At 43.5% G+C, this 27,709-nt stretch overlaps 1 protein-coding gene across 3 annotated transcripts; it reads right to left on the bottom strand.

Annotated features, from left to right (window-relative positions):
- Positions 1–306: 306 nt before the first annotated feature.
- On the bottom strand, positions 307–26,862 carry trip11 (thyroid hormone receptor interactor 11). Of its 3 annotated transcripts, none has more exons than XM_080783517.1 (21): positions 26,306–26,862; positions 23,503–23,579; positions 23,253–23,363; positions 21,641–21,937; positions 21,318–21,386; positions 20,718–20,880; positions 20,268–20,456; positions 17,108–17,148; positions 16,906–17,004; positions 16,387–16,590; positions 13,083–16,055; positions 12,495–12,635; positions 11,549–11,742; positions 11,136–11,299; positions 10,776–10,879; positions 10,357–10,456; positions 7,987–8,068; positions 6,671–6,785; positions 3,287–3,409; positions 2,429–2,561; positions 307–2,057 (listed from the first exon to the last, which is right to left on the bottom strand). In XM_080783517.1, exons 1-21 carry the CDS (start codon positions 26,442–26,444, stop codon positions 1,846–1,848), a joined length of 5,730 nt encoding a protein of 1,909 aa, XP_080639643.1. In that variant the 5' UTR covers positions 26,445–26,862; the 3' UTR covers positions 307–1,845. The 3 variants fall into 3 exon arrangements, with proteins under 3 accessions (XP_080639643.1, XP_080639642.1, XP_080639644.1); XM_080783516.1 differs by having other exon boundaries at positions 20,130–20,456; XM_080783518.1 differs by lacking the exon at positions 23,503–23,579 and having other exon boundaries at positions 20,130–20,456; positions 26,306–26,416.
- Between the last annotated feature and the right edge of the window lie 847 nt (positions 26,863–27,709).

Below are 27,709 nucleotides of genomic sequence, written 5' to 3' on the forward strand. Positions count from 1 at the left end.
GAGAACCCCCCTCCTACTCCACATAACCTACTGCTGAACACAATATTGCACATCTGGTTTAGCCCGTGCATACTATTCCCACAATAATAAACCGGTAAGATCTCTGTTGTAGCTCAAAGTGCGAAATAACTCAATTCGAGAGAAAGTGCACAAGATACTTACTAAGGGGGGGCAGTTAGTACCTTTATTTTTGAAAAAAAATATCCAATTCAAAGACTGGTACTATGCATCCTCCACCTCCAATGGTAACAATCTAAATACTCTCCAGATTTTCTGATTAAACACCTACAAAATTTTATTTTACAGTTACATTTTGTCAATTCACCAGGAAAAACCATTTGTAACATTTGTTCCTGCTATGGTTGCTGATTGTGGATGTCCATACAAAAATGCTGAGCAGCTATTATTACATCGTTGGCTTGCTTTCTCATGTAAATAATTTTCAATGTGCAGTTATTACATTTGCAAATATATATTTATATTAACCATTTACAATCCAAATCATACAATTATCTAAATTGCAAAAAATGTATAGGCACTTGGACAGAACCAGAACTTCCTAAGTGCCCCATAAATATGAAAAACGCCACTCAATTTACATATATATATATTTATATAACTATATAACAGTACTGTATTTATGCATAAGAGCAGTCTCCTAGACGGATCCTCTGACCAACCATAGCCCACAATTACTGCTGGAATTACAACACTATATCACAGTCTGGCCATCTAAGGAAATACAACATTTTGCAGAAACGTCTGTATGGATTTAACAGATGTAGGGAACCGCATAAATCTCTAAGCATCGCTACTAGTGCCAAGAGACCATCAAGCGAGCCTTGCATCAGACAGATTATACTTGGAGAAAAAAAATAAAGAAGAAACTCAAAAGCGAAGGGAAATAAAGCTCTCAAATGCAGAACTAGGGCATGCATGTTTTCACTTGCAAACACAGGCAATGTTTTGTATTGCACACCTATATGTGTATTGCAAAGCACACAAATAGTTTACAAGGTCACTTGCGTTCAGAACTTAAAACATATTGGCCTGACCCATAATCAAAAGGCCTTTCTTTAAAAAAAAAATGTACATACATTGCACTCTGAATACAAAACCATTTTAAAAGGAAGTGAACTGCTTATTGAATGCATCAGTAATGTTATACACAGACCATCCGTCTTCATTCGATGCCTATGGTAATTGAACATTGATGTGGCTAAAACACATCCATAGATGGTGTAAAGGGCAAAACAAAACGTTGCATAGAACAGCAATAGATCAAAATGAAATTCCTCAGAATATTTCAGGTTGATTTTAGTCCCCTCCCAAATAAGAGACAGATGGACTCACAAGGGTCCATTGTTACACTCTCAGAGTTGAATTAACACTGAGGGTTTTGCTGTGTGTTTAATCAGGTCATCACAGCCATAACCCGAAAAGCAGCAAGTACTGTAGTAGCAGTGTTGGTTAATGTTCTCTCTTGCTTATTACTGAAAACAGTTAGGTGGTGCTACTGCCTTAACCTGTACTGTTATCCACTTGAACCGTAGTATCCCGACAAATGATGGCAGATCTACAAGCTCACAACATCGGCTATTGTTGGTGAAGATATATTGTGTAGAGCTAAAACAGTAAGAGCCCTAGGCTAGAATAGAGCCCTGGGGGACTCTAGTCAACTTGAGAAATAGTCACACCTCCTTCATTACCACTACTTTGGAACAGGCCAATAGCAATAACAGTTTAAGTAAGAACAGCACCATCACATGGTGCATATACTACATATGTAGTATCCAACATCCGCTGACGATACCGTCAACTGACACACAGAACACTCAGATCAAATCACTGCTTGAGCAGGTCTTTGAGCCCGCTAGCCTCGGCAGAGACAGGCACAGGTGTGAAGGAGGGCAGGGCATCTGATATGGGTTTCATTAAGAGGTGACCTCCGATGCCTCCGGCCCCAGCACCAGCCGAGTTCAGCAAGGGGACCGCAGCGGAACGGGGGGCTAGGAATGGGTTGGACTCGCCGGCCCGTTTGCTGGCTGCTGCAACACCTGATGTAACATTCATTAATTTGATTATTTTTTATTCGCTGTACACTAGTGACTTATGCATGCATGCACCTCCTCAACAACAATTCACCAAATTGGATTGGATGGGATGGATTACTTATTTACTTACTAACTTATTCTCTAATACCTTTCTAAGTAGGCAAGTACAACACAATCCAACAATCTACTTATGTGAAGGTCTCTAAAACAAGCATGAAAAGCAAAGCAAACGCAATATAAATAATGCCGATGTACATTAATCCTGACAGGCCTGCAACATTGTGAGACAGGCTCCTGTTTGACGTGTCTGATTTAGCACATGAGAGAAGGAAATATGCAGGCTGTGGTTGCTCCCAGAGTGCTGGTTGCTGTACCTGTAACAGAGCCGATGCTGGTCCTCCCAGGAGGCGGAGCGCTCAGGGGTTTGATGTCATGGAGGAGCGTTAGAGGAGGCAAAGATGGGGAGGACTCCACCTCCAGGAACTTGACAAACATCTCTGAGAAGGACTGCAGTTTACAGGGAAAGCAAAGACGGGTCAGAGTACAGTACCGATGTGTGGGATTGAGTGAGTTTAGTGCGTTTGTGTGTAGACACAATATTTTAACAATGGGATCCCGATCTAATAAATGTTTTATTGTTATTAGACATGATTTGGTCTGATGTGGTCTGTCATTTGTTCCAGCGTATGTAGGACGTATAAGGTAACAGCAAAACTGTGATAAAAAACAGCCATTCTTGTACCCTATGTTAAATTATTGTGTTTAGTTTTTATAATGGTGAACATTAACTATCAGTCATTTAGCTGGAGACCCCCTGGAACCCCCTCAATGACAACAGTTGCAGGAAGTGCTGAGGAAGGCCTACGTGCCGAAACACGTCCGTTTCTCTAGGTAGACTGCTACTGTGTGTTAATAAAAATAAAAAAAATAAGCTCATAAGAGACTATATTTGCACCCAGCTACAGAGACTAGACTACACTCCAAGACTCCCCATCAGTAGAGTGCGCCTTCTCCTAACGGTTTTACCCCCTCAATGACCCCTGGGGCCCACGTTGAAAACCTACAACCATACATATTCTAGAATCTATGAAGTGCATATTCTACAGTGTGTTTCTGTTATAGTGTGCATGTGCTTGAGAATGTTTGTGTTCTAGAATGTGTTCTCTAGAATGTGTGTTCTCGAGTGTGCTAGTTAACTTCAACCTAAAGGTTTGGTGGTCTCGTCTTCTCACCGAGTTAAAGCCTTGGCTCTGAGTGGGCCTCTGGGGGGTGTTAGGGACACTATGTGCTCCCCTGCCTCCCAGCCAGCTGGATACCCAGCCAGTGACCCCCTGTCTCCCGTCCTCCTCCAACATCTGCAGGGGGAAGTGAGTGACAGGGGTCAAGAAAGGGTGGACGGATAAACATTACACAATCTAATGTCATCCTAACCATGTATTAAAATTTTAGGTGAAACCTTGTTTAACCCAGTGGACCAAAACTAAGTTGACCAAGAACAGATTCTTATTTACAACAGCAGCCTGGGGAAGTAGTTGGACGGCAAGTGAAGCTTATATTGATTCACAAACTCACATCTGGAAGTTGCCTAGTTCTATCACAGTCTTATGCTGCAGTGAGCAGTGCTGGTGACGCAATAGGCTGTTTAGTGCCATACTCAAAGGCACCTCAAGGCCGGGTTTCCTACACAGGGCCTCGCAGCCCACACACTTGGCATTTTCAATTGAAATAGGATCTGAATAATCTGACAAATACATCTTGATCACATGGGGGTTGCAACTAACGATTATTTTCATAATCGATTAATCGGCCGATTATTTAAACAATTAATCGGATTATGGCACTAATTTAGCCATCACCTTATAAATTTGCTTTTAGGTTATACAAGAATTAACAACTGCTTCCGGAGTGTTATGAGCGTGTGCAGGACACAGTTATGAACCGTAATCAATTGATATTAAAAAAAATTGCTCAGCTGCTGATTAGGCTGCTATTCAAATAAAATATAAATACATTATAGCCACCGAAGTACCTTTACTCTTTCTGACTGCATAAATTTGATTAAAGAATAGCTACACATTTGTCAGTCAAATGTTTTGTTCTTGATCCTATAATTCTGCACGCAGGTAGTGGTGGCTTTAATCTTAATGTACAATAAAAACTCCATCTTACAAATACTGCAGATAATCCTTTTTTTTAAGATGCGAGGGTAAAATGGCCTCAGACTTTAGATGTTTTGGATACCATGTGATTTGCACAGGACGCCACCATTATTGCGTCATATTTTGTTTTGCAGTCGCTATACTGTGCATGTGCAACTATCAGCAGATTGTAAGGGAAGAGAGATGGTTCACTCCTCTTTAGCTTAGTTACATTTAACTCTGGACAAACTATGGTTAAGTGGGAAAAAACTCCAGTGATTAGTAGCCGATTCGATTACAAAATTAGTTGGCAACTAATTTAATTGATTAATAACTAATTGATTTGACCAATTGATTTGATTAATGACCCCAGAGATAATTCCGGCTACGACCTTTTACTGTCCGGCCTGGCGGAGATAATGAAGAATCTCAAATTCTGTATTAGGCATTTGCATATTGCTATTGTCAGCTCTGTGATCTCATGGGACAAATCTGTTCAGCCCCACATACTATGCATGGGGTCTTTTTTAGGAGGTCGGCTGAATCCTGCCAAAGTAATGATGTCAGTGATCAAGGTTCCAAATATTTTTTTAAAGGTAAAGCCAAATATCCTCAAGGAGTGTTAAGTCGTCAATAATCAGATACATCGTATGAACAATACGAGGAGTCCAAAACCACTGTTCCAGAAAACTTTATTTAGTCGGCAGAAAAAATGTTTGGGAATTCGACCCTCAGCCATTTCAAAAGTAAAATGTGATCACTGAAAAGAGTACCTACCGGTAAATAAATATATATTTTTAATCATTTATAATTACTTTTAAGAATACTACGAATTACATTTGAAATAATTTAAAATATGATCCGAACAAAGTGTGATCTTTGAAAAAGAAGAACAGGATCCTGTTACTCCACGAGGGTTTTTCTGAAAAAGACAGCTTGGTTTTCTGGGACACTTGGCTGCCTGTTAACATGAGTTGAATGGAACATTTCAATAGCATTAACAGGATGAGGGAGAAGTGAAGAAAAAAAAAATAAGAACAACAAAAGAGCGGAACAACCTCAAGCGCAATAAAACTGGGTCTTCTGAGGAGTTGTAATGGCATTTGCCCCTTACTCTCAAGCTGTTTTCCTTTAAGGCAGTTGGGTAATATGCAGGGAATAGTTGGATGTGGTCCCACGCGGCTCCTGCCAGAAAACTCTGGGTGAGGAAATGCCGAGCTTAGCTACGAGTGGATTCTCAGTCGCTGCTGGAGTTTAAAAAAAAAGGGATTGGAATATAGTATTTGGCTGATATTTGACTTAGGGCCACCGCATGTTCATATTCAGGAGAAGATCCCAAGTGGGATAGTGATAGAGCTGATCGAATGTGTATAGAACAGTAACAGGCAGCAAAGAGATTGCATGCGGTCAGAGTGACCTGACATAAATGAACAAGGTACTGTACAATGTAACTGACCAGGCACTGGGACAATCAGAGGAGTCTCAATTGGTTTTATTTGAAAATGTTTTAAAGTGCATGTGATGAATGAGAAATTAAAGGTGATGTAAGTAATTTGCTTTGTTCGGTGGCTTGCTATAGGGGTCTCACCATCTCTTCAGCTCTAGAGATTTGGAGACCCCTGTTTCTGAACAAGTACTCTATAGCCGTGATTACGATCAGAATATAGAATATAGCTTTAACCTTTTAAAAATATATTTATTTGAACCAAAACATATCACTGACAGCACCGTATGATTCATTTCAAGTGAACCTGAAGTGTAGTGTAGACTGGCCTCCCACGGGTCACAGACAAGGTCAGGGAGAGAAGTGGGCACTGTGTCAAGCACCCGGAACTGATGGCAAGTGAAATTACACCGAGGGAGCCAAACCAAGGCCCAGCGAGGAGGGGAGGGAAGGGGGCACACCACCTGCATAGACACTGCGGCGTGGCAGCAGAGCTTGCAACACTGCAGAGCTACAGACCCCAATGCTGGATATTAGCGAGTGGAAGGAGATCAGGGTTGATGTCAGCTAGTCCGCAGACACGAGTGTGTCCGCAGACACACTCGCATTGCAATGATTGCATCATCATCATTTCGACTGAGGTTGCCTGAACCTGCAGCATTAAAGTGGGGGCTCAAATCTTACCCAGAATAACCAGTGCATTTTTTACTTTGTACAGACAGAATGTGGGTTTTATGCTACTGTGAAATGTATTTTATTATATTTTTGTAATAAGCTTCAGCCCAATCCTTTTCGGCTAAATAGTCACTTTGTTGACTATTTTGTACTGTAAATTGCTCAACTGTTTTTTCTTTGCATATTTGCTAAATAGGCTTTGTAGACAAAACAATATTTGTATTTATATGTTCCAATATACAATGCCAAAAACAATTAAATCATTAATAACAATTATTTTGTCAACTATCAACTAAGACTTCATGATTGAGAGAGCACTGGAGGTAATGGGTCTGAACAGAAATGAATTGAATATTCACCTGGTCAACATCTTCTCTCGTCAAGCCCAGCACACTTCCCATGAGCCTCAGCACCTCGGCACGCTTGGTTTTAGGTGTGTGGAAGTAGCCCATGAACAGGTTGCGCATAAGAACTCTGTTGAAAGGAAGCAACAAGAGAGTTGTGCTGAAATTATACATTGACAACATAATGGTCTCTCTCTATTTCTTTAACTGTAATACACATACCCATCGCTTCCACTGAAGCACGGGTATACAGTAGATTTAGGTCAGTACGCTTGCTCTAGACCTGTCCTGACGCACATTCGGCGAAGTTGAAACATTCTAACCAACATTAAGGCCTATTATTCTACGCTAAAACACAGATTTGTTTGGTTTAGTCCCTTTGGTACTGTTGTGCGCTCTTTATTGCATGTGAACACCCCACCAGCCTTGGTGACAGAATAATAAGTAACAGACGACTTTGACAGTTGCTTACTTCTGCCTCTCTGTAACGGAGAGTTTGCTTCAGTTTATTCTGAAATGATCATCTGCTTGTTGATACAACTCACAAGCTTGCTATAGACATTTTGACATCACTTAAAATTTGTATGCAATGACAAAATCATTACAGAATAGATCTGGGGCCCATTTCACGAAACCTAGATAGGTCTGGACCAGGCTAACAGCCAGGTTTAACTTATCATTAAGCATCAATCTGATCACAAACCAATGGGTTTTTCGACACTTATTCTATTTGTATGCATTTATGTTGCCTTATTTTATATACTTAATTGTACATCAAATAAAAATATATAGGCAGTCAAACCTCTTCATGACAGCTTGTGAGCTTCTATCTAGACCGGTTATTTTCCCTATAAAAAAAACTAACATTTTGAAAGATTCTAAAAATGCTATTAAACATTGTGACCATTATAATTGTTTTATGAAGACACAAAACAATGTGAAGTCAGACATGTCATGTGACAAGCTCACACCACTTCACAATGAGTGTGATACCAGCAATCAACCCAAGTACCGGTATAAAAAAAATAATCAGTCTGAAGTGAGTGGTGCTGTACTGTACTTGTGCTGTACATACGTACTGTACTGTACTGTACTGTACTGTACTGTACAAGCCCTCCTCCCTGGCATGTGTGTGTCTGTGTGTTAGGCTGTGCAACAGTGACACTTGGTGAACAAACGCTATAATGCTATTTTCATGCTCGGATACAGGGACAGACCCAGGGACACAGCCACACACATAGCTGTCTATAGGAGTGGTTGCACCCCTCAAAAAGTCTACAAGAACATGGGTTTTATTCCACTTAGGATGCTGCACTTGCTGCTGCACTTACTTGTCTACTTTGCCCTCTGTGCTGTTTAGCAGGTTCATCAATTTATTTTGAGCCTCTTCCAACATCTCTTGTCTCACAACGTCTGCAAGAACGCACACAGGTTATATATAAAATGACTTACAACTGCAACATGTGCATCCATAAAATACGATTTACAGATCACTAAAGGCTGATGATTCATGTATACTTAGACGTACGGTACTGTAGTACACAGAAAATAGCCGATCTACAACTCAAAATGTTTTGTAAGTTTGCAGATCAGCCTTTTTCGATGTGCAACAAGATGCATGTTTAATTAAGAATAAATAAGGCATAAGAATTTCAAACAAACAATATCAACCAATACAAAAGTCAAGTTTAGTGGCCAGAAAATATTCCACAGATACACAAAAAACAAAAGAATCATCACATTTGAACGCATAGTTGCATACATGTGTACGGTACATTAATGTGTCCACGTGTCCATACAAGCACACTCACAGATGCGAGTATGATTTAGGACTCATTTCTAAACAGTAACATTGACATATTTGCTGAGCAGACATTCCAAAGTTAGACTTTGTCATCAGTGAGACTGCAGATCAGAACATGCCGACAGTCTTCCCCATTGCTTTCTGCATTGCCAATCTATGATGTGTGTCAAGGTGTTTGTTCAGTCTGGTAAGATGCGTTTGTTAATGTTCAGTCTGGTAAGAGTATAAAACCAATGCCAGATTTTGGGGTCTTATGCCAATCTCGATTTTGGAGAGCCCTATCCCACTGATGTTTTGATATGAAATATACTCAAACTGAACTCAATTTTATTGAGGCACTTAAGCCTTCTTCTTTAATGTTTTGCCTCTATGACATGATCTAAAATAAATACGAGGGAAACCAGGTTGAAAGTCTTAAAAGAATCGTGACACACATCGGCTACATAATTGCTGATACTGAATCCCAATGTTGTTAAAAAAAGAAAAAGTCAAATAATAATGGCTGATATATTGGCTGAACTGATATATTATTATTAATGGGCCAATGTGTTTAACTTTACATTTACTGCGTTTTTAAATGTATTTTGTAATCTTATGCGATCATGCATTATATTGTTTTTCATTTAGGACAAGAGAAGACGGAGGGAAAAAAAGTATGTCTGAGAATTTCTTATGATGTCATGGCCATATCTAAAGCTGATAGTGGGAAATCAGTAGACTGACAGAACAAAAGAATATGTGGGAAAATCTACCCCATGAAAATTTAACAGTTGATGTAATTTGATTGAATCCATTTGTGTTATTTTGGCCTATGATAAGAAGAACACAGAATAACAAATGTCCCTGCTAGTACTAACTAAACTGTTGAGAAGCCAATGCGTTTTAAAGGCTGGGCATGGCATGGTATGGCCCCTCTTACACCGGGTCACTTCTTTTTTCCTGCCTAATATTGAACCAGTTTCCACAGAAAATGAATTGGTTCAGAACCCTAAAAGTTTGTTCGGAACTGCAACCAAAACATGGTCGCCAGCTCTGTGAAACACCAAGGTTTCAACTTAAGAATCTAGAACGGAACCAGTTCTAGAACCAAAGTTCTTGTGGTGGAAAAGGGGCTTATGAGTATAGTATATAGACCCCTCCCATTGTTCAAAGACTATTTGGCAATCACAACAAGGTATAAAATGTACATGCCATCAGAGAATGCCTGCAAGGCAGGGATTTCAGAAAAATGCATGTCATCCATGACATCTTAAACAAAAGCAGAACATAGAAGTGCCGTGGTCTTTGAACTGAGTCATAAATCAGTCGTCAACATTATTTATTTCATTACGGCTTAGTGAAACCACCTTCCATTTGCTGTAAAGACTTTGAGCTCAGTTTTAGTTGCCACAATTGTGTGCAACCCCCCATATTGTGATTTCAGCTTCCACAACTGATAGAATTTGGCAATACAAACTCTCATTCAGAAAAATAGAGCAGATGTAGTTGAAAATAGTCAATATGTTAATATGAGATTAAGGCTCCAAACTAACTTTTTAGTTTCATATACAGTAGATGCAACAGCATATAATTTAGGTGCATTAACACATATTCTACACACACAGACAAACATGCTAAATGTACAGTAAGGTGAACTGGAGCGACCACTGAACATTTGTTATTGTACTGGACCGATCTTTAAGCGCATGTGCGTCCAAAGTGGGTGCACTCTGAAGCCCGGATATTATTTTACTCAGAGACTAATAATCTTGATTAAGAATCCTGATAAAAAAAAAATCATGATTAATATCATTTTAGACAAAATTATAGAAGTCTATTCAAAACTCAATTCTTAATTCACTTGCACTTCAGAAGTCACATGCAGAGTTTGGCTCTTGAAAACAGCTCTAAGACTGACCTTGCTTTTTCAGTTCTTCAAGCTGCTCCTCTTTGAAATCCAGCTGGTCTGTGAGGCGAGAGGCTGAATCCAGAGCAGTGTTGGCCTCATCCAAGTTAATCTGACAGAAACACAGGACGACACCAGTGAGTGTGAGTATCGAAAACAGCCATTCTACCAGATGCTCAAAGCTCAAAGCTTTCCTTCTACAGTCAGTTTGTAGATTGGGCACGTTCACAAAAAAGAAACAACGACATTTAAAGTGTATAATGAACATGCTCTTCCGGGGCTACTCGTCATCATGAAAGGGGGCGGGACTGCAACGCTCTATTGCCATGGCAGACATTGGTTATTACCACCAAATTATGACCAATGACACACAGTAAAAAGAGGCTACTTCAGCTGAGATATGATCAGAGTATAAGTGCTTGGTCTTCTACCTGAAGCGCAGCAGATTTGTCCTCCAGTGTCAAAGCTTTCCGTCTCCACTCGTCCTTCTCCTTCCTGTGCTTGTGCAGCTCTGACGAGTACATGGCTTTCTCTTCTACAGGAACAAACTTAACTTAATTAGTCCATGTTTACAGAAGTAAACATGGACTTTAATTAACTATCATGCATATTTTAAGCATTCAAATGAAAATAATTGAAAATTCAAGTCAGGTTTATGATGCAAAACTATACATAAGTACACTCTTACTATCCACTTTAACTTCAGCATTACACAATTGTCACAAGACTGATACACTCCATAGGTAGACTGCTTAAAGTATGACAATTGTTAGTTCCAGCAACAAACTTGCCTTGCTGGAATTGCTCTAGCACCATCTGCAGGTTGGAGAGTGACACTGCATACTGGTTGACCTGCTCCTGGGAGGTGTGGAGCTGGAGCCGTGCTTCGTCCCTCTGCTTCACCACTCCACTCAGCTGCTCCTGTAGAGACTCCACCTGCATGCTAGCCTGTTGGCTGGAGGGGGTGGAGCATGAAAGTGTGAGAAATGAACCCCGGCCACCAGGCAAATGGGCAAATAGTGACAAAACCTGCAACATTTTGTTTCCCAGGTGACCCCTCTACCCAAACAAATCTGTATCTGTCCATTTGTGCACTCTTAGATGTATGGGCGTCTGTGGCCTAATAATCTAATAATGCATACCAAACTGGGGGTACTTCAAATTAAAGTTTGAGAACCACTGCAATAATTTGTCTTCCACCAACCTGGCGTTCTCCACTGCATTGGAGGAAGTGGCCAGTCTGTCATCCAGAAAGGCTACTCTCTTCCGTAGCTCGGCCTCCCTTTCCTCCGTAGATAAGGCCTCCCGGGTGTACGAGTCCTCGATCTCCAGCAAGTGGTTGCGCAACCTTTCCAGTTCCAGGTTCAGACGCTGTTCTTTTTCCTTCACATGCTGCAGCTGAGAGAGAAGGAAAACAACACAGATGTGAAAGGTAGCAGTAATACAAAGTGTATACGGTAAATCAGTGGTTTTTCAACCAGTGGTTTGGGGACCACCAGTGGTCCCCAAAGTATTCAATATGGTCTGGGCCAGCACTTATGTCTCTTACCTCCACACCATTTACCTACTCCAGAAGAGATTTGTTAGAACTGCTACTTTATCAAAACGACGCGATCACTTTTCAAAATGTTCAATTTATTTACTGTTTTCCAGATTAACACTTTTTGCATTTTTATTTACAAGCTTAAACATACCCCTAAATCCATCCCCAAGTCCACAAATACAACACTAGACAGGCTACTCATCTCCATCCCCCCCTTTATCGTACTAGTCATGGTCAGTTTTCCATTAGATACTAGTTTACAACTTTCTTCTCTGAACTTGTTTAAGAAAAAAAAAAAGAAGCTTGTTCTGATTGACCAAATCACTTCATTTTCATAGTTTTGTATTCTCTTCTCGTCTCTAATCATGTCTTAGATTATCGATTTAACATACACACACGCATGCACATCAGTCCAAGGAGCCACCCAGGGCAACCACAGCCTTCAACTGTAACCCTTAGTGAAAGCATTTGAGTGATGTGCCTTGCTATAAGAGCACGTTGTTGAAAGAAGGATGCATTTTACCCATTACTCATCCAAAACCCACTCATGTAGGAGCTAGTACTGTATAAGCAAAGACCTGTTGCTGTGCCAACACTGCCAACCTACCTCATTTTGTACGGCTGTCGTCGCCATTTGCTTCTGTTTGAGAGCCAGCATCACCTGGTCTCTCTCCTGTTGGAACATCACAGCTTTCTCCTGCATCGACCTCATCTCATTCAGCAGCTGGTTCAGCTCCCCAGACTTACCCTGTGTGAGATATTCATATAAGAGATCAACAACCTGTATTTGTCATTCAGAGAGGAAATATTAAAAATAAAATTAACCAATTAAAGACTGTGGTAATCTGATGATTAGTACGAAATTATTTAAATGAATAAGTAAGTTCTTGTGCTGGTCTCCAGAAACGGGGAAGCGGACTGCACATTATTGGTTCGTTGTGGGAGTGCTCAAAGTCTTTAAACATCACATGAGCAGAAATGACATCCTTGATGCAATTTCTCCCCCAAAAAAATAAAACATATTTCACATTTTGCAAACTGGAATATGTAGGCTCTTTTGTTTGATTATGTACTTATTCTACATAGCATTAATTCTAGCTTTTTATTTAGCCCCAATGAGGGCCCAACGCTAAAGTTTCTATTCTGTATTCAAATTCAATAACAATTAACAAGTAATGAAGTGTTCACAACTGACCTGCTCTTTGTCCTTGAGCATCTTCTCCAAGGTGCCGGCCTTTTCGCTCACGGCACTCAGCTCAAACTCCTTCTCCCTCAGCAGGAGAGATACCTGCATGTTGGTTTCTTGCAGCGCCCGGAACTCTGACTCCTTTTCCCGGGAGCGTGCAGTCACCATCTCATTCTCTTCCTTCATCTTCTTCACATCCATCTCCAAAATCAGAGCGCGTTCCTTTAGGTTTGTCACTGCCTGCTTCAGCACCTCGTTGTCGTTTTCGCGGTTGCGCAGCGCCTCGCTGACCTGGTTCAACTGGTCTCCCTTGGTTTTGATAAGGAGGTCCTTCTCTCTGACGGCCGTCTGCAGGGCCTCTAGCCTACCCCTGACCCGCCGAGCCTCCTCCATCTGGCCTCGCTGCTCGCTATCCGAGGCTAACGAAGAGTTGGACAGGCGATGGTTGTTCTCTTGTAGAGTCCTGATCATGGCCTCCCTCTCAGCCAGAAGAGCTTGCAGCAACTGAATCTGTTTGTGCAGGCCCTTGTTTGACGACGCTGCCTCCTGGTGGCTTGGAGGAGCCTCCATTGCAAGGAAAGTCCCAGCAGTCTGTGGAGACAGAGAAACATCTGGACCCTGTGCAACACTGTCCAGTTTATCCAGCAGAACGTCCTTGGTGGTACTGAGCCGACTGATGGTCTGCTGAACATGGGCAAGCTCCTGGCTCAGGCTGCCAAGCTTCCTCTCCTTCTGCTCGTAGCTCTGGATGAGCCGGGTGTAGTCTACCGACAGCTTGGAGCTGCAGTCACTGTCGGCAGAGACCTGACCTTGCAGTTTGATCAGTTCCTCCTGCAGCTGGGCTGACTCGTGCTGCATGTTCTTCACTGTGGTTATCACTTGCTGCTTCCACTCATCCATCTTCTTTACCTGCTGCTTTAGCGTGTCTCTCTCGTGGAGAAGCTCCTCAAACTGGTTGCTACTCACACCTCCACCTCCGGACACCGAGTCCGGTCCCCCTCCTGACAACTGCAGGACAGCCACCAGGGTCTGGCACTTTTGGGTCAGGGCGTCAATCTCGATGTCTTTCTCCCTGATGATACGTGACAGGTTCTGGATGGTCTCCCGGAACATCTCCTGGCTTCCTGATGGGTCGCTCATGGAGGAGAGGCGCTGGTTCTCCTGCTGGAGCTTCATCAAGGCTGTCTCCTTTCCTGCCATGATGTCCATCAAGCGATGGTAATCTGAGCGAAGCTGGCTGTTCTCCCTGGTCTTCTCGTTCAGCACGGCCAGCACCTGCTCCCTCTCCACGGCATAGGCGTGCATCTGTTGTTGGAGTAACAAGAAATCTTGACTAAGTCCTCCACCCATGGAGACTCTGGCGTGCAGTGCCTGGATCTCCAGGTCTTTCTGGAGGACCATCTGAGAGAGCTTGCCCACCTCTTCGCGAGACCCTGACAGCTGGTCAAGCTGCTTGGTTAGGGAGACATTTTTCTCACTGAGTTGGTTGATTTCATTGTCCTTCTCCTTAATGCCCCTCACCAGACGTTCTAGCTCCACCTTAGACAAGTCATGCTTCTCGTTGCCATTCTCACTGTTTAGAGACTGGGTCTTGTCCTCCTGGAGGATGACCACACCCTGTACGAGGGGGTCATTGGGGTGTCCCCGTTGCTCAGTGAAGCTGTCCACTGCCTGCTGGAGCCGGGCAATCTCTTCGTCCTTGGTGTGGATAAGCCTGTTATAGTTGAGCGCTGTCTGCTCATGGCGAGAGTGGGCTTGCTCCAGCTCACTCTGCTGTGCTTGGAGAGACTGCTGGGCGTGGAGGAGAGTAGCCTGCAGATCCTCTGTGGTTCTCCTCAGAGTTTGGACTTCCTCGTCCAGGGTGTCCCTGGAAGTCTTAAGCTGGGTGATCTCAGTCTCCAGTTCAGTAATGATATCCAGGGTCCTGGGCTCAGCCAGGGGCTGAGGCCTGCTTTGCTGGTCTCTGAGGCGATCGATCTCCTCCTTCAGGTGACTGTTTTCCTCCTTCATGCCACCCAGCTGTTTGTCTTTGTCATCTAGCACCTGTCGAAGGGCTTCAACTTCCTTGTTCGCAATGCAAATGCTGTCCTCCATTTCCCTCTGCAGCTCTGCCGCATTCTGCTTAAGCGTGTCCATAAACGTGTCTTTCTCCTGTAGCAGGTCTGTCAGCTGCTTTTGTCCGGCGACTGTGATGGAGAGCATTTCATTTGTGTCTCTGTGGAGTTCATGCTCCGTCTGCAAGGCAGAGGCATCCATGGAGCGGGCCCGTGTGAGCTCATCGATGGTCTGCTGGTACTGTTTAGTCAGCTCTGTTAGTGCCTTCTCAGCCTGACCCAACTCTCCCTCTAGCTGGCCTTTCTCTAGCTTCAAGGCTTCAATACGGGTGTCCTTCTCCCGTATCGTCCTGTTCAGAGGCGCCTGGCCTTCCCTCAACTGCTTGCAGAGCTCTTCAATTTGAACCACAGTCCGCTCCTCCTCCACCTTCAACCTCTGGTTTTCCATCTTCATCTCGAAGTCCTCTGACATCACCCTCTCATGAGTGCTCCTCATCTCGGCCAGCTCTCTCCTCAGCTCTGACAGCTCTGCCTCCTTCTCTGCCAACACTTCTCTCACCCCCTCCATCTCACCTCCTCTCTCTCCAACCTGACTCAGTTCTGCCCTGGTAGCAGACAGATGTTCCTCTCTCTCCTGTAGGGTTCTCCTTAGCTCAGAGGCTTCTCTGCGGGCCTCCTTGCTCTGTTCTTGGGCACGGCCATGTTTGCCTTTGAGCTCCTTCATTGTGCTCTCCAGCTGCTGCTTGCTCATGTGCAGGTCATTGAGGGTGAAAGCACTCTGACTCAGTTTCTCCATCTGTGTCTCCAGCTCTTGCTCCAAGGCACCTGCCTGGTTTTTGGCCGCGTTGAGCTCCGTGGACAATCTGGTCACCTCAGCCTCTGCCTCCTTCAGCTGCCAGGAAAGCTGATCTTTCACTGAGATCATATGCTAAACAAAAGGAAAACAAGACATAGAAGAAGATGCCATTCAATTTCTCTATGTATTTTACTTGGTTGTGAGTACAAATATTAAAATTGGTCTGCAGTCAAACAGTTAATTCATTTCTGAATTATTCTGTGTTTATTTTTGACCAATACATACATTCTGCCGTTATTGAGACAGACAGAGATGAGGAGATAACAAGCTCAGTTACCGGTACTCCCTTTTATTTTAAATACAGTATATAATATTATTTAAGTACCGGTATAAAAACATGTATACTGTATGCTTCTGAGTAGGCACAATTTCTCATGGTCCAAATTCTTTTAGTCAGTCAAACCTGTGTGGCTTCCTGGTTTTGCCTATCCAGTTCCTCCAGTTCGGCCATCAAAGTGTCTCGTTCGTCTTGTGTGTCCTTCAGGGCTCTCTCTCTCTTCTCCAGCTCCACCTTCAGGTCCTCCAGTTCCTCCAGGTCACTGCTTCCAACACCTCCCCCACTAGATATATTCTCCTCAGCCGCTCGGAGTCTCTGCTGCAGATTTAACTGGCAAAGAAGAAAAACAACAAACAGATATATGACAGATCTTAGAAAGGAGAGTGGAAGGATTTTATGGGGCATTTTGTTTGACAACATATAAATAATTTGATCACTCCGTAGGGAGGGACCATAAACCAGGGCCATTCATAGACTAACTAAAGGATTAGTTCCATCTAATATACAGATCGCACAAATCAACTCAAGTGGCCATTGGACTTTGGTAGAACATTGACATTTTAACATGCTTACTTGCATGGTGAGAACAGAAGCGTATCATATAATTTAAGGTTTTGTAGGTTCCAATACAGAAAAAACACTGACCTTTTCCTGTTCCAGCAAATCATTTTCCTGTTTCATTGTTCCAATGATGGTGTTCAGCTCCAATATATCTGCATGCTCTACTTCCTCTTTTGGTTCAGTCTAAGAAAAAAATAAAAATTACTTAGGAAGTTAGGAAAACACTTTAGAGATCTAGCACCATGAACATGACTTTACATTTGTTTGTGCTCTTATCAACACTTGCCTCAGCAAGAGTCTTCAGCCGCAATACTTCCTGCTCTGCACCTGGAACATTTTAAGTTGATGAAATATTTAATTAAAAGTTTGAACTCAAGATGAATATGTATAATGACATATTCTATACAGTATATATACCAGTAAAAGGCCCCGAGGGCAAGAAGTGACCTCGCCCTAAAGGCTGAGGTCGCGCTGAAACTACAGGTCTCTGGGAATGCCCATATGGACCTTTTTTTTTTTCTTTGACGATTTCAGGCTGGGTAGGGCGAAAAATGTGTGCTAATTATTAAGGCCAGGCGGGGCCTCTGGCCAGCCCAGTTAGGGCCCAGGTAGGGCCGGGCCTTAATTTTCAGGCCTGTTGAGAACTCTAGTTTTCGCTGGCTGCCGGGTCCGGCCATATATACGTGACAGACTGACAGCCACATATGGACGCGTGACGGACGGACTGACTGACAGACAGGTTTTGCAGGTTTTCATAGTAATCTGCGACCTATGGTTGCAATAACAACTTTCAAAGGTACTGTATAGTCAGGCATGCAAACAGGCCCAAGGTGAAAAAGGTGACAGTGTGCGGGGCCAACGCTGTGCCGCGGGCAAAACCGCGGCGCAAATCTTTTAAGCGTTTATCGGTACTAAACCCACTTTGGGGGGGGGGGGGGGGGGGGGTGTCATGGGGGACAGTATATACTACACTGTACTGTACTAGCCCTCCTCCCGGCCTGTGTGTCTGTGTGTTAGGCTGTGCAACAGTGACACTTGGTGGTGAACAAATGCTATAACGCTATGTTTCGTGCTCGGACACAGCCAGGGACCCAGGGACACAGCCAGGGACAGACCCAGTGACACAGGGGCAGCCAGGGACAGACCCAGTGACACAGGGACAGCCAGGGACAGACCCAGTGACACAGGGACACAGCCAGGGACACATCCAGGGACAGACCCAGTGACACAGGGACAGCCAGGGACAGACCCAGTGACACAGGGACAGCCAGGGACAGACCCAGTGACACAGCCAGGGACACATCCAGGGACAGACCCAGTGACACAGGGACAGCCAGGGACAGACCCAGTGACACAGGGACAGCCAGGGACAGACCCAGTGACACAGGGACACAGCCAGGGACACAGCCAGGGACAGCCAGGGACAGACCCAGTGACACAGGGACACAGCCAGGGACAGACCCAGTGACACAGGGACAGCCAGGGACAGACCCAGTGACACAGGGACACAGCCAGGGACACAGCCAGGGACAGCCAGGGACAGACCCAGTGACACAGGGACACAGCCAGGGACAGACCCAGTGACACAGGGACAGCGAGGGACAGACCCAGTGACACAGGGACAGCCAGGGACAGACCCAGTGACACAGGGACACAGCCAGGGACACAGCCAGGGACAGACCCAGTGACACAGGGACACAGCCAGGGACACAGCCAGGGACAGCCAGGGACAGACCCAGTGACACAGGGACAGCCAGGGACAGACCTAGTGACACAGGGACAGCCAGGGACAGACCTAGTGACACAGGCACACAGCCAGGAACAGACCCAGTGACACAGGGACACAGGGACACCGCCAGGGACACAGGGACCCAGCCAGGGACAGACACAGGGACACATACTGTAGCTGTCTATAGTGTGGTTGAGTGGCTGCACCACTCAAAAATGACAGATGATTATTTACTAAATCAGTACAAATCTAGTCAGTATTGAGCAAGATGTTAACATTCATGTCCTGATAGTCATAGAACAATTAATTTACTCCAACAGGAGCACTAGCCCCTCGAGGAGCACTAGCCCCTCCTATATTCAGTAGATTTGTGTCCTAAATGCCATTGACAATGAATGAATTGTCATATATCGGCTATTTTTGTCCTACACAATCCTACACATTCATTGTCACAAAAATGACAATGAATGGATGATGTATGATGATAAGGGTCACTTCACACAGGTGTGATTTAAAGAAAGAAACTGGTCCAGCACTCACACTCCCATCTCAAAATCCCTTACAGTTACACTCTTCACATCATGTAAAATAGAAAATTATATTCACTGGCAAAATAATGAATTATAATACAAATAAAATGTTTTGGGATGGTTTAGTCAACAGGGTCAGTTTACTTCATTATTTTAGCCTTAGTCAATTTAAGACATGTAGAGTAACATCCTCTCCTTATTCAACAGTTGAGCTGCATGTTTTCGTTTTTAATATATCCATTTAGTATAAGCCCTGGCTGGCACGCACGCACGCACGCACACACACACACACACACACACACACACACACACACACACACACACACACACGCGTGCTTTATTTATTTACTCATACGCATGCATGCACACACACGAGCATACAGACAGACACACACACACACACACACAGCGAGAGAAACTGACGCCGGCGCGTCCACACCACAGACAGTATAACGCAAAGTGCTAACGTTGCTAATGCTAACTGTAGCAGCTAAACTAATGGATCGACTGGCGAGTCACAGACAGTGTGTCAAAATTCATGCCGAGTCCACACAAACAGGTTTTTTTTTCCGCGGAGCGACCAGCGGCTGCGCACATCATGCCGCCCAGATGCAAGCAGAAATATCGCTCAGAATCATTAGTGACTCACGAGAGTAGTCTGTCAGATAATTCTCCGGGCAGCGAGCTCGGGCTCCACAGACCCCCTCACCCCCCCCAAACATTTTTTTAACGGATTTGCATGAATCACACAGGTCCTATATTTGGGATAAAAACGGCGATTTTCGCCGAAAAGCTACACTTTTGCATGTCTGATAGTATACAAGAAAGACTTTTTCATGACCCCAATTTCAGATTCAGAGAAACTATATATCCTCGCACTTATATAATATAATATAAGTGCAGTAAAATCATCAGATATAATAATGGGAAGACACGCAATTACATACATTATTGTAATTGCATATTATTCACCTGTACTTACCTGTACCAGATTTGCTATACCTAATATATAACATTCGGTAGAATCACAAAGACATAAGATAATTTACCTGCGAGAGCTTTCCTCAGCCCCTGGATCTCGCTGTCCAGCTGGACTTTGTGCAAAGCTTTGCCCTCTTGCTCTTGTACCCTTGTCTGGAGCTCCGAGACAGAGGCTTGCAGCCGTGTATAGTTCTGCAGCAGCTCACCGTTCTCGCCCTGGGTCTCGTCTTTCTCCAGCTGCAGACAAGCCTGCTTCCTCCTGGCCTCCTCCAGGCTGGTGGTGAGCTCCTGCAAATGTTTCTCTTGCGCCTCTGCCTCCTCCTGTAGACACTGGATGGTGCTCTGGAGCTCCAGCAGTTTGGAGGTATCTGGTGGACCCGTGACCTGACCACCACCTGGGCAGAAAATAATTCAGGTGGGAAAACAAAAGTCCTTTCATGTTGCACTAAAATCTGTCACAGACACATGGAAAGAGTTTGAGGTTGAATTAGAAATGCACATCCACTATAGTAGAATCATAATATCTCCACTCCCCCCCATTATACAGTCTAACCTTTCTATAGCTGCTCCTCTGGGACATATTATGCTTAGCAGTTTTAACGCTTTGTTTTGTTGGGGTGAAAAACATTTAATGTGTCCACTTCCAATAGTCTCACCATCATGCTGTTCCTCCAGCTCTTCTATTCTCTCCTCGTACTCGGCCAGCTCCTCTCTGTGTCTCCGGGAGATGTCAGCCATCTTCTGCCGCTGGGCATCCTGCAAAGCCGTCAGCTCATGCTGGTGCTCGTCCACCTCGCGGCTCATCTCTTCTCGAAGCTCCTGTTCCAAAGGGGATGTGACAGAAAAGTCAGGTATAACAATAGTTATGTCATCTATGTGTGGTGTCACAAATTCATTCCATGGGTTGAAAACATGCAATAAACCACAAGAGGCTGTGGTTTGCCATGGATTCTAGAATTACGGTTAACTGTGGCCTCACATTCTTACTGCTTTTCTAAAATGGTTACTAAATATGACAACACACAGACATTTGTACAAAACAGTATTGCCCATAACTTCCCACACAAGCAAGAAAGTTGCTATGCAAAAGCATGGAAGGTACCAAACAGTACACATCACAGTATCTGCCTTGTTTTAAACATGCAGTCCAGCTGTGTGTTTTACGACGACACTCAGACGATCAGAATGGAACTATCTGCTTTAGAATTTGTGTGGCAGTGGAAAACCGAAATGCAGTCACCTCACCAGTCACTCACCTTGATAATCCTTTGAAGTTTTATAATCTCGCCCTGGTCACCATTTCCAGTTCCTGGTGAATTTGATGCCTGCAATTTAAAAGGAGACCTGAGCCAAATAACTGACAAAATCCACTAATCAAATCCACTTTCAACACGTTCCTATAACTGCATGAACTTCCTGGCTCATATCAACCAAAATTGATTTATGTATCAAGTCCCACCAAGCTGACATCTAATGTCCAATATGCGCTCAGTCGTACGACCAATAATATCTGATCTAATAAGCTCACATCAAAGTATAGATTAGGCTTAGGCTGTGCACAAACAGACGACCAGCTGACCTGAGAAACACGCCTCCAGTGTGCCACCTCAGACTCCAGTCGCATGACCTCTGTCGACAACCGGTTGATCTCTTGCTGAGACCAGAGGACATCGCTGAAGTCCATTTCGTCCCCATGGAAGCCATGATGGGACCCCGGGGGTCTTGGAAGGAAGGAGGAGGATGAGGTAGCGGTTGTGGAGGAAGTGGAGACAGGAAGAACAGCAGGGCCGACGGAAGCGCTTTGTGCCGACTGCTGCAGCTTCTGCACTTCTTCTTGCAGGCCACTCTGACGGGCTTTGAGGTGACTGAGCTCCACCTGTGGAGACAATGGTGAACCTTAGATCAAGCAGAGACATTGATTGACATGTGCCCATGAATATTATTGGCTGAAAATAGTTATCAAGGCTAGACTTTGGCACATATAAAAGGGCACATAAGAGAGTATGTGCTCTTAAAGGGTTAAAACACATATTTCATGTCATCTTGACATACAGTATATAGTTGAGTTGTGGATTAGGCTGCAGTGCTGTATAGCAGTGGTTCTCAACCAGTGGCCCGGGTTCCACCAGTGGTTCTTTGGGGGTAGAGGACTGCAACGGGAACAGGAGCCCGCGGGACCCAACGTAAATGTTGCGGCGTGGGCGGTATTTAAATGCCTGCGGGCAAGATAAAACCAGCGGGCCCCCACGAATCCCACATCCTCCCGCAATTAACCAGATACAGAGCTTATATAGCCTACACTTTAGCAAAATATGAATGTCTGATGAGAACGTATAATTTCTCTACTGCGCTGGACAAGCACCATGTAGTCTGTCTCACTCTCTCCAACAGACAGACATCAGGCACGCTTCCCAAAGCAGCAGCACCTGTCAATCATTAGTAGGCTAATCACTGTGAGAAGTGCATGTGTGGAGTTCCTTTTCCCCACAACGGACATTTTCGCTTCTAAACCCCTTGTTGCTTTTCCCTGTGTGCGTCACACAGCAATAACGTGAAACAGAACACAAAGATGAGTACAATTTGGTTTTTTTAACACGCAGCACCTCTCTCTCTATGTCACTCCACCCAGCATGTGCGTGCTGCTGCGCAAGTGCAGTGTCAGTGACAATAATAATATAGCATAATAGGTCTAATATAACATTTTCCCTCTGTCTGTGACTTTGATCATCTCCTCACACAAATATAACTCCTCTCTCGTGCATGCACGCCTGCTCAATCTCAGCAACTGTAATTAACAAATATCTTGTCTGAGAGGACTAAATCTCATCAAATGCCAAATAAATAATGGACATGTTATGTAAAAGGTTGAAAACCACTGCCATATAGTAACAAACTGGTTTTGTTTTAATGTTCAGTGAGGTGCATTTTCTCTTGTGTTCGTCATAACAGAATAATCGCATCACAACCTGTTTTGAGCAACATATCACAGCACACCCTGTGTTGAACAACATATCACGTTACCCGTGCATTCTTCAATGGTGTGTAATGTTGCCTATCCAAAGAATCAAAACCATTTTCCATTGTTGCGTTAAATTCAGGAATGGGAACATTTTACGCCCATATCTGACCACTCCTTGGAATGTAAACAAACATTAGCATAATGTCTGACATGTAAATGTTAAAGCCCGTACATCTTTCTGCTGCAATAGGGTTCTGTACTCCATAGACTGTTGTTTGATCTGGATCTCTGAGGCCTCCAACTTTTCTTCCAGTTCTGCATACAGCTTCTTAAATCTCTCATGCTGGAGCAGAGAACACAGGTGAGTCATTAACATTAAGACATGATAAATTATAGATTTATAATATTAATTAAAAAAAAAAGAAGTGTAGAGACTATATTTCAAATAGACTTTGAAATATAGACTTAAGAATCATTCTGACCTCCAACTTTTGAGCAGTGAAAGCAGACTCCACTTCTACCAGTTTGGAATTGGACACCTGCAGCTCAGTGGTAGCATCTGTGGTTTGATTTGAAAACAGCATGGGTTGTAAAGTCAGTATCACTAAATACAGAAAGTAGCTAAAAAGATTTTAATATGCCCCATTGTGAAATGTGAATCCTCTTGGAAATTACTGCAATAATAGCTAACAGTTGAGAGGCTCAAATATGGAAAGATGTGTAACTTTGAAATGTATTCCATTATGTGATGCCACAGAAAGAAAGACAGATAAGAGTTGTAGAGAGTAGAGACACTTTAATTTTCACTAATATTTTAGGGTCAATGATATTCCACTCTAGGAGAGAGAATGACATTTTCCATCCATGGAATCTTCTATGGCAGTGATTCTCAACCTGTGGCACACTGGTGGGCGCTGTGAGGATATAAGACAAGTGCCGCTCCCAACTAATAAAACACTATAGAACAGCACAAACTCCAGTACGGTTTGTGTACATCATCAGGTATCATCTCATACTGGCCAATTAGAATGCCCAAGGCCGTTGCCACAAATTTGTGTCATATTTGGTGCACATTTGACCTACTTTCTCCTTTCATTGTCGATGGCAAATATAAGACAAGATGGGGAAAAGATGGTGTACATTTTCCCTTCATTGTCAATGGCATTTAATGATTGTGGGACAAAAGCTGTATATAGGAATTAGGAAGGGCTAGTGCGCCTCAAAAATCACACTTGTGTGAAGTGAGGGGTGCTCTTATCATAATACATCATCACACATCACATTCTGTGCTCAGCCAATCAAATCATCGCTATGGGGTACACACAGACATACGAAGCCTGAATGGAGAATTTTTCGTGTCTGAGCAAATACAGTGTATTTTACGTCATGATGTACGATGATAAGAGCGCCCCTCACTTCACACGGGTGTGATTTATTGATCTGTGTGTAGTAGATCCAGTCTGGCTTTTCTAATAAAAATAGCAAAATCAACAGGAAGTTGACATTTCTTTTTTTGTTGTCAATACAAAAACTGTTACTTTGTGGACGATCCATGATTAAGCATTACACTTGTTTACAACAGGGTCCACTATTTTCAATTCATCAGAACATTTAGAAACGTACAAATTATACACAGGAAATCATCATATAAAGAAAGTAAAAAAGGCAAACACTTGTACAGTATGGGGAGAAAGGCGTGGGGGCACTGGGGGGGAGCTCAGACTTAATTTACAGGGCCAGTTTCGAATTGCAGGCCATATGAGCTCTTTGAGAGCGGTTTTGAAGGAGTCAAGGGATTCACATGTCTTAATGGCTGTTGGTAGGGCGTTCCACATTTTAGTGGCATAGGAGCGAATTTAATTTAATCCCTTGTTTGAGCCGAATCTGGGTTGTACGTGGTTTGTTGAACTCCCTCTGGTGTTGTGGGTGTGGACTTTGTTGACATTAAGGAAGTATTTAGACAGGTACATGGGTATCTTGGTGCTGTAGCGGATCTTGTGGACCAGACCCATTGCAAGATGCTGTACTCTGTCGTCAACCCTAAGCCATTCCAGCCTGTCAAAGTGGGCAGGGGTGAGGTGGGTTCGGGGAGTGTGGCGAAGTAGCAGCCTGACCAGTTTGTTTTGGGAAGTCTGGAGCCTTGTTTTAAGGGCCTTTGAGGTGCTGTGGTACCAGGAGGTGCATGCATAGTCGAAGAAACCAGGGCCAAAGAAAAAGGGCTCCCGTTAGGGTCTTCAAGGTGTTTTTGTTGACCAGTGAGGAGATCCTGTACAGGAATCTTGTTCTTTGGTTGACTTTTTTGATTACGTTGGTGGTCATTTTATCACCGGAAAGATTTGGTAGGTGATAATATTGTCACTCACTTTAACTCACTCACTCTGCCTTGCTGAGATTACCATTTGATCCAAAGACAATGGATTCCGTTTTTCCCAGGTGTAAAGAAAAGAAGGTGATGTTCTATATTGTCTGAATATATTGTTCTATAATTGTTTGTTTACTTTACAGGCTAAGAGTGACTTTGAGGGCTGGTTCACCGTAACAATGTCAGTCAATGAGAAGCATATTTTGAATGATGAAATTCTAATCAGAGGAGCAAACATTTTAGATTTCTTGTCTACCTTTTGAGTTGCACCCAAACATCGAGCACTTAAAACGTTTTCAAGTGGGCCCTGGTCCTGAAAAGTTTGAGATTCACTGCTCACACACATTCTCACTCAAACACACAGTTCTGCTAAATTAACCAGGTTCACATGACAGAAATCTTGCTTGGCTGAGGAGGACACAAACATTCTGGAGTTGTCTGCGATACAATATTGTCTATTTTAATATCTGCATGCAAGCACACTCTTCCATGAACTGTACAGATAATGTGTTTGACAGCGGCCCTAGGCTATTAACCATTTTGTGCAGTGCCTGTGAGGTGGAGATATGTGATCAAAGTTCTTTTTGTGACATTCCTTTGGGCCATCTCTCACAAGCTGTTTGCTCTCAACAGCTGACTTTTTGGATGAATGAATGCTTTTGACTGCAGGAAGTGGTGTTATCCTACAGCATATGGTTGAATAATAATCAAGCACATACAAATGTCCTGGTGCCATCACAAATTATAGACTCATGTTGCTGAACTTCCTGGTTTAAACCATATTATTAGTTATCACAAGCTGTCTGTAACTGGTTTTATTGCATGTTTTTCACATGGAAACAATAATGCAATATGGGACATGGAAGCACACATACACAAATCAAGACAGTAGGTTGTTGGCTCTTGGTGTGACCATGTCTTACCTCCTACTTCTTCAACACCTTCCAGCAGCATATCTTTGGTAAACGTGGATATCTGTCCGGTGAAGGATGACAGGCTTCCCCCCACCTGGCCAAGGGATTGGCCGAGGCCAGAGCCAAGCCCACCAAGCCACGATGACATCTCGGTGAAAGGCAAAAACAAAACAAAAACAAAGAAAGGCTAAAAACTAAGCTAGCTAGCCTAACAGTGGCTGTCGAGTTCGCAACGTTAGCCAGGTCATACAGATCGATTCTCGAACACAGAAATACCTCTAGGTTCAATACACACTTTGTTTTTTGGGCCAACCAACTCGCCTTTAGAGCTGACATACGCTGTCATTCGGGGTCTGTGAGGCAAAACTCGTACGCGGTGTACGGCAATGTCAAGACAAGCGAACTAAACGCCATTCTAGCTCGACCAAACTGCAAAAACCGCGGGTGGCGAAGGTTATGTTGCTATTCGCCTCATCAGTAATGTTTATCCGCATTATTTGATGATGGTTTAAAGCCGGCTCTAAACAAAACAACGCCTGAGTGCCACCTCAACTGCAGCCATTATCGACTAGGGTAGGCTGGTTGACAACTTTGACGTGGACAGGACACAAGCAAAAAGCACCGGACAGCGATGCATTGTGGGATCGTGGAGGACCAACAACCAGCAACCATTGGATGAGGCAATGTTCAAGAGCAGCACTATTGTTTATTAAAATGATTCACCGTCCCTCTAGTGATGCAAAAAAATATACCGGTATTTAAATTAGTTAAAGCTGCAATCGGGGGATTACTTGAATGAAGTGAATACATATTTTAACCCATCAGAGTGTGCTATTAAAATATAATAACTAGCAGATACAGTATTTGGATGAGGTAGTCTCCTTACTCTTCCATTTACTTTAGTTGTTGTTGGGTAGGAGCATAGAGTATAGGAGACATATAGCCCCACAAGCAGAACCCAATTGTAGTAAAGTTTCTGACATGTTTAAGACTTATCATCCAAATTTCATAAAAGCTTTATGGAGGGTTCCGAGAGGGGCTAAGGAGACATACTGGTTCTGGGTTCACAACCACAAACAAAAAGTTATGCCCCAAGCTCATGAATCCAGTATTCCTGGGCCCTGGCAAAGCAAGGATTTGGTACCATGGTTTGAGTAGGACATCACATCTATGGACTGCATCTTTAGCATTTGAGTTTTGCCTATAAAGCCGAAACATATTTCGATTATTTGAATCGTGTAGATTTTAGTCAAGTTTATGTGCATATGTTAAACCACTAGATTCATAAATGGAATCTGCAACAAGCAATTTCACGGCCATCTGGTCTGGGTGAGCATCCCGACCACAACAGCAACAAAATGTGGCTTTCATTAACATTCATAGTCAGCATCAGTGTTCTGTGATAAAGTAGGG

Source organism: Protomyctophum bolini, assembly GCF_963924005.1.
Source record: "Protomyctophum bolini genome assembly, chromosome: 15".
Lineage (NCBI taxonomy): Eukaryota > Metazoa > Chordata > Actinopteri > Myctophiformes > Myctophidae > Protomyctophum > Protomyctophum bolini.

Coding starts and splice junctions, on each gene's coding strand:
- trip11 (XM_080783516.1), bottom strand. CDS start 26,444: ATGTCATCGTGGCTTGGTGGGCTTGGCTCTGGCCTCGGCCAATCCCTT. Junction 23,580..26,305: donor AGGTGTTGAAGAAGTAGGAG/GTAAGACATGGT, acceptor ATCAAACCACAG/ATGCTACCACTGAGCTGCAG. Junction 2,562..3,286: donor AGAGCCAAGGCTTTAACTCG/GTGAGAAGACGA, acceptor TGTAAACTGCAG/TCCTTCTCAGAGATGTTTGT.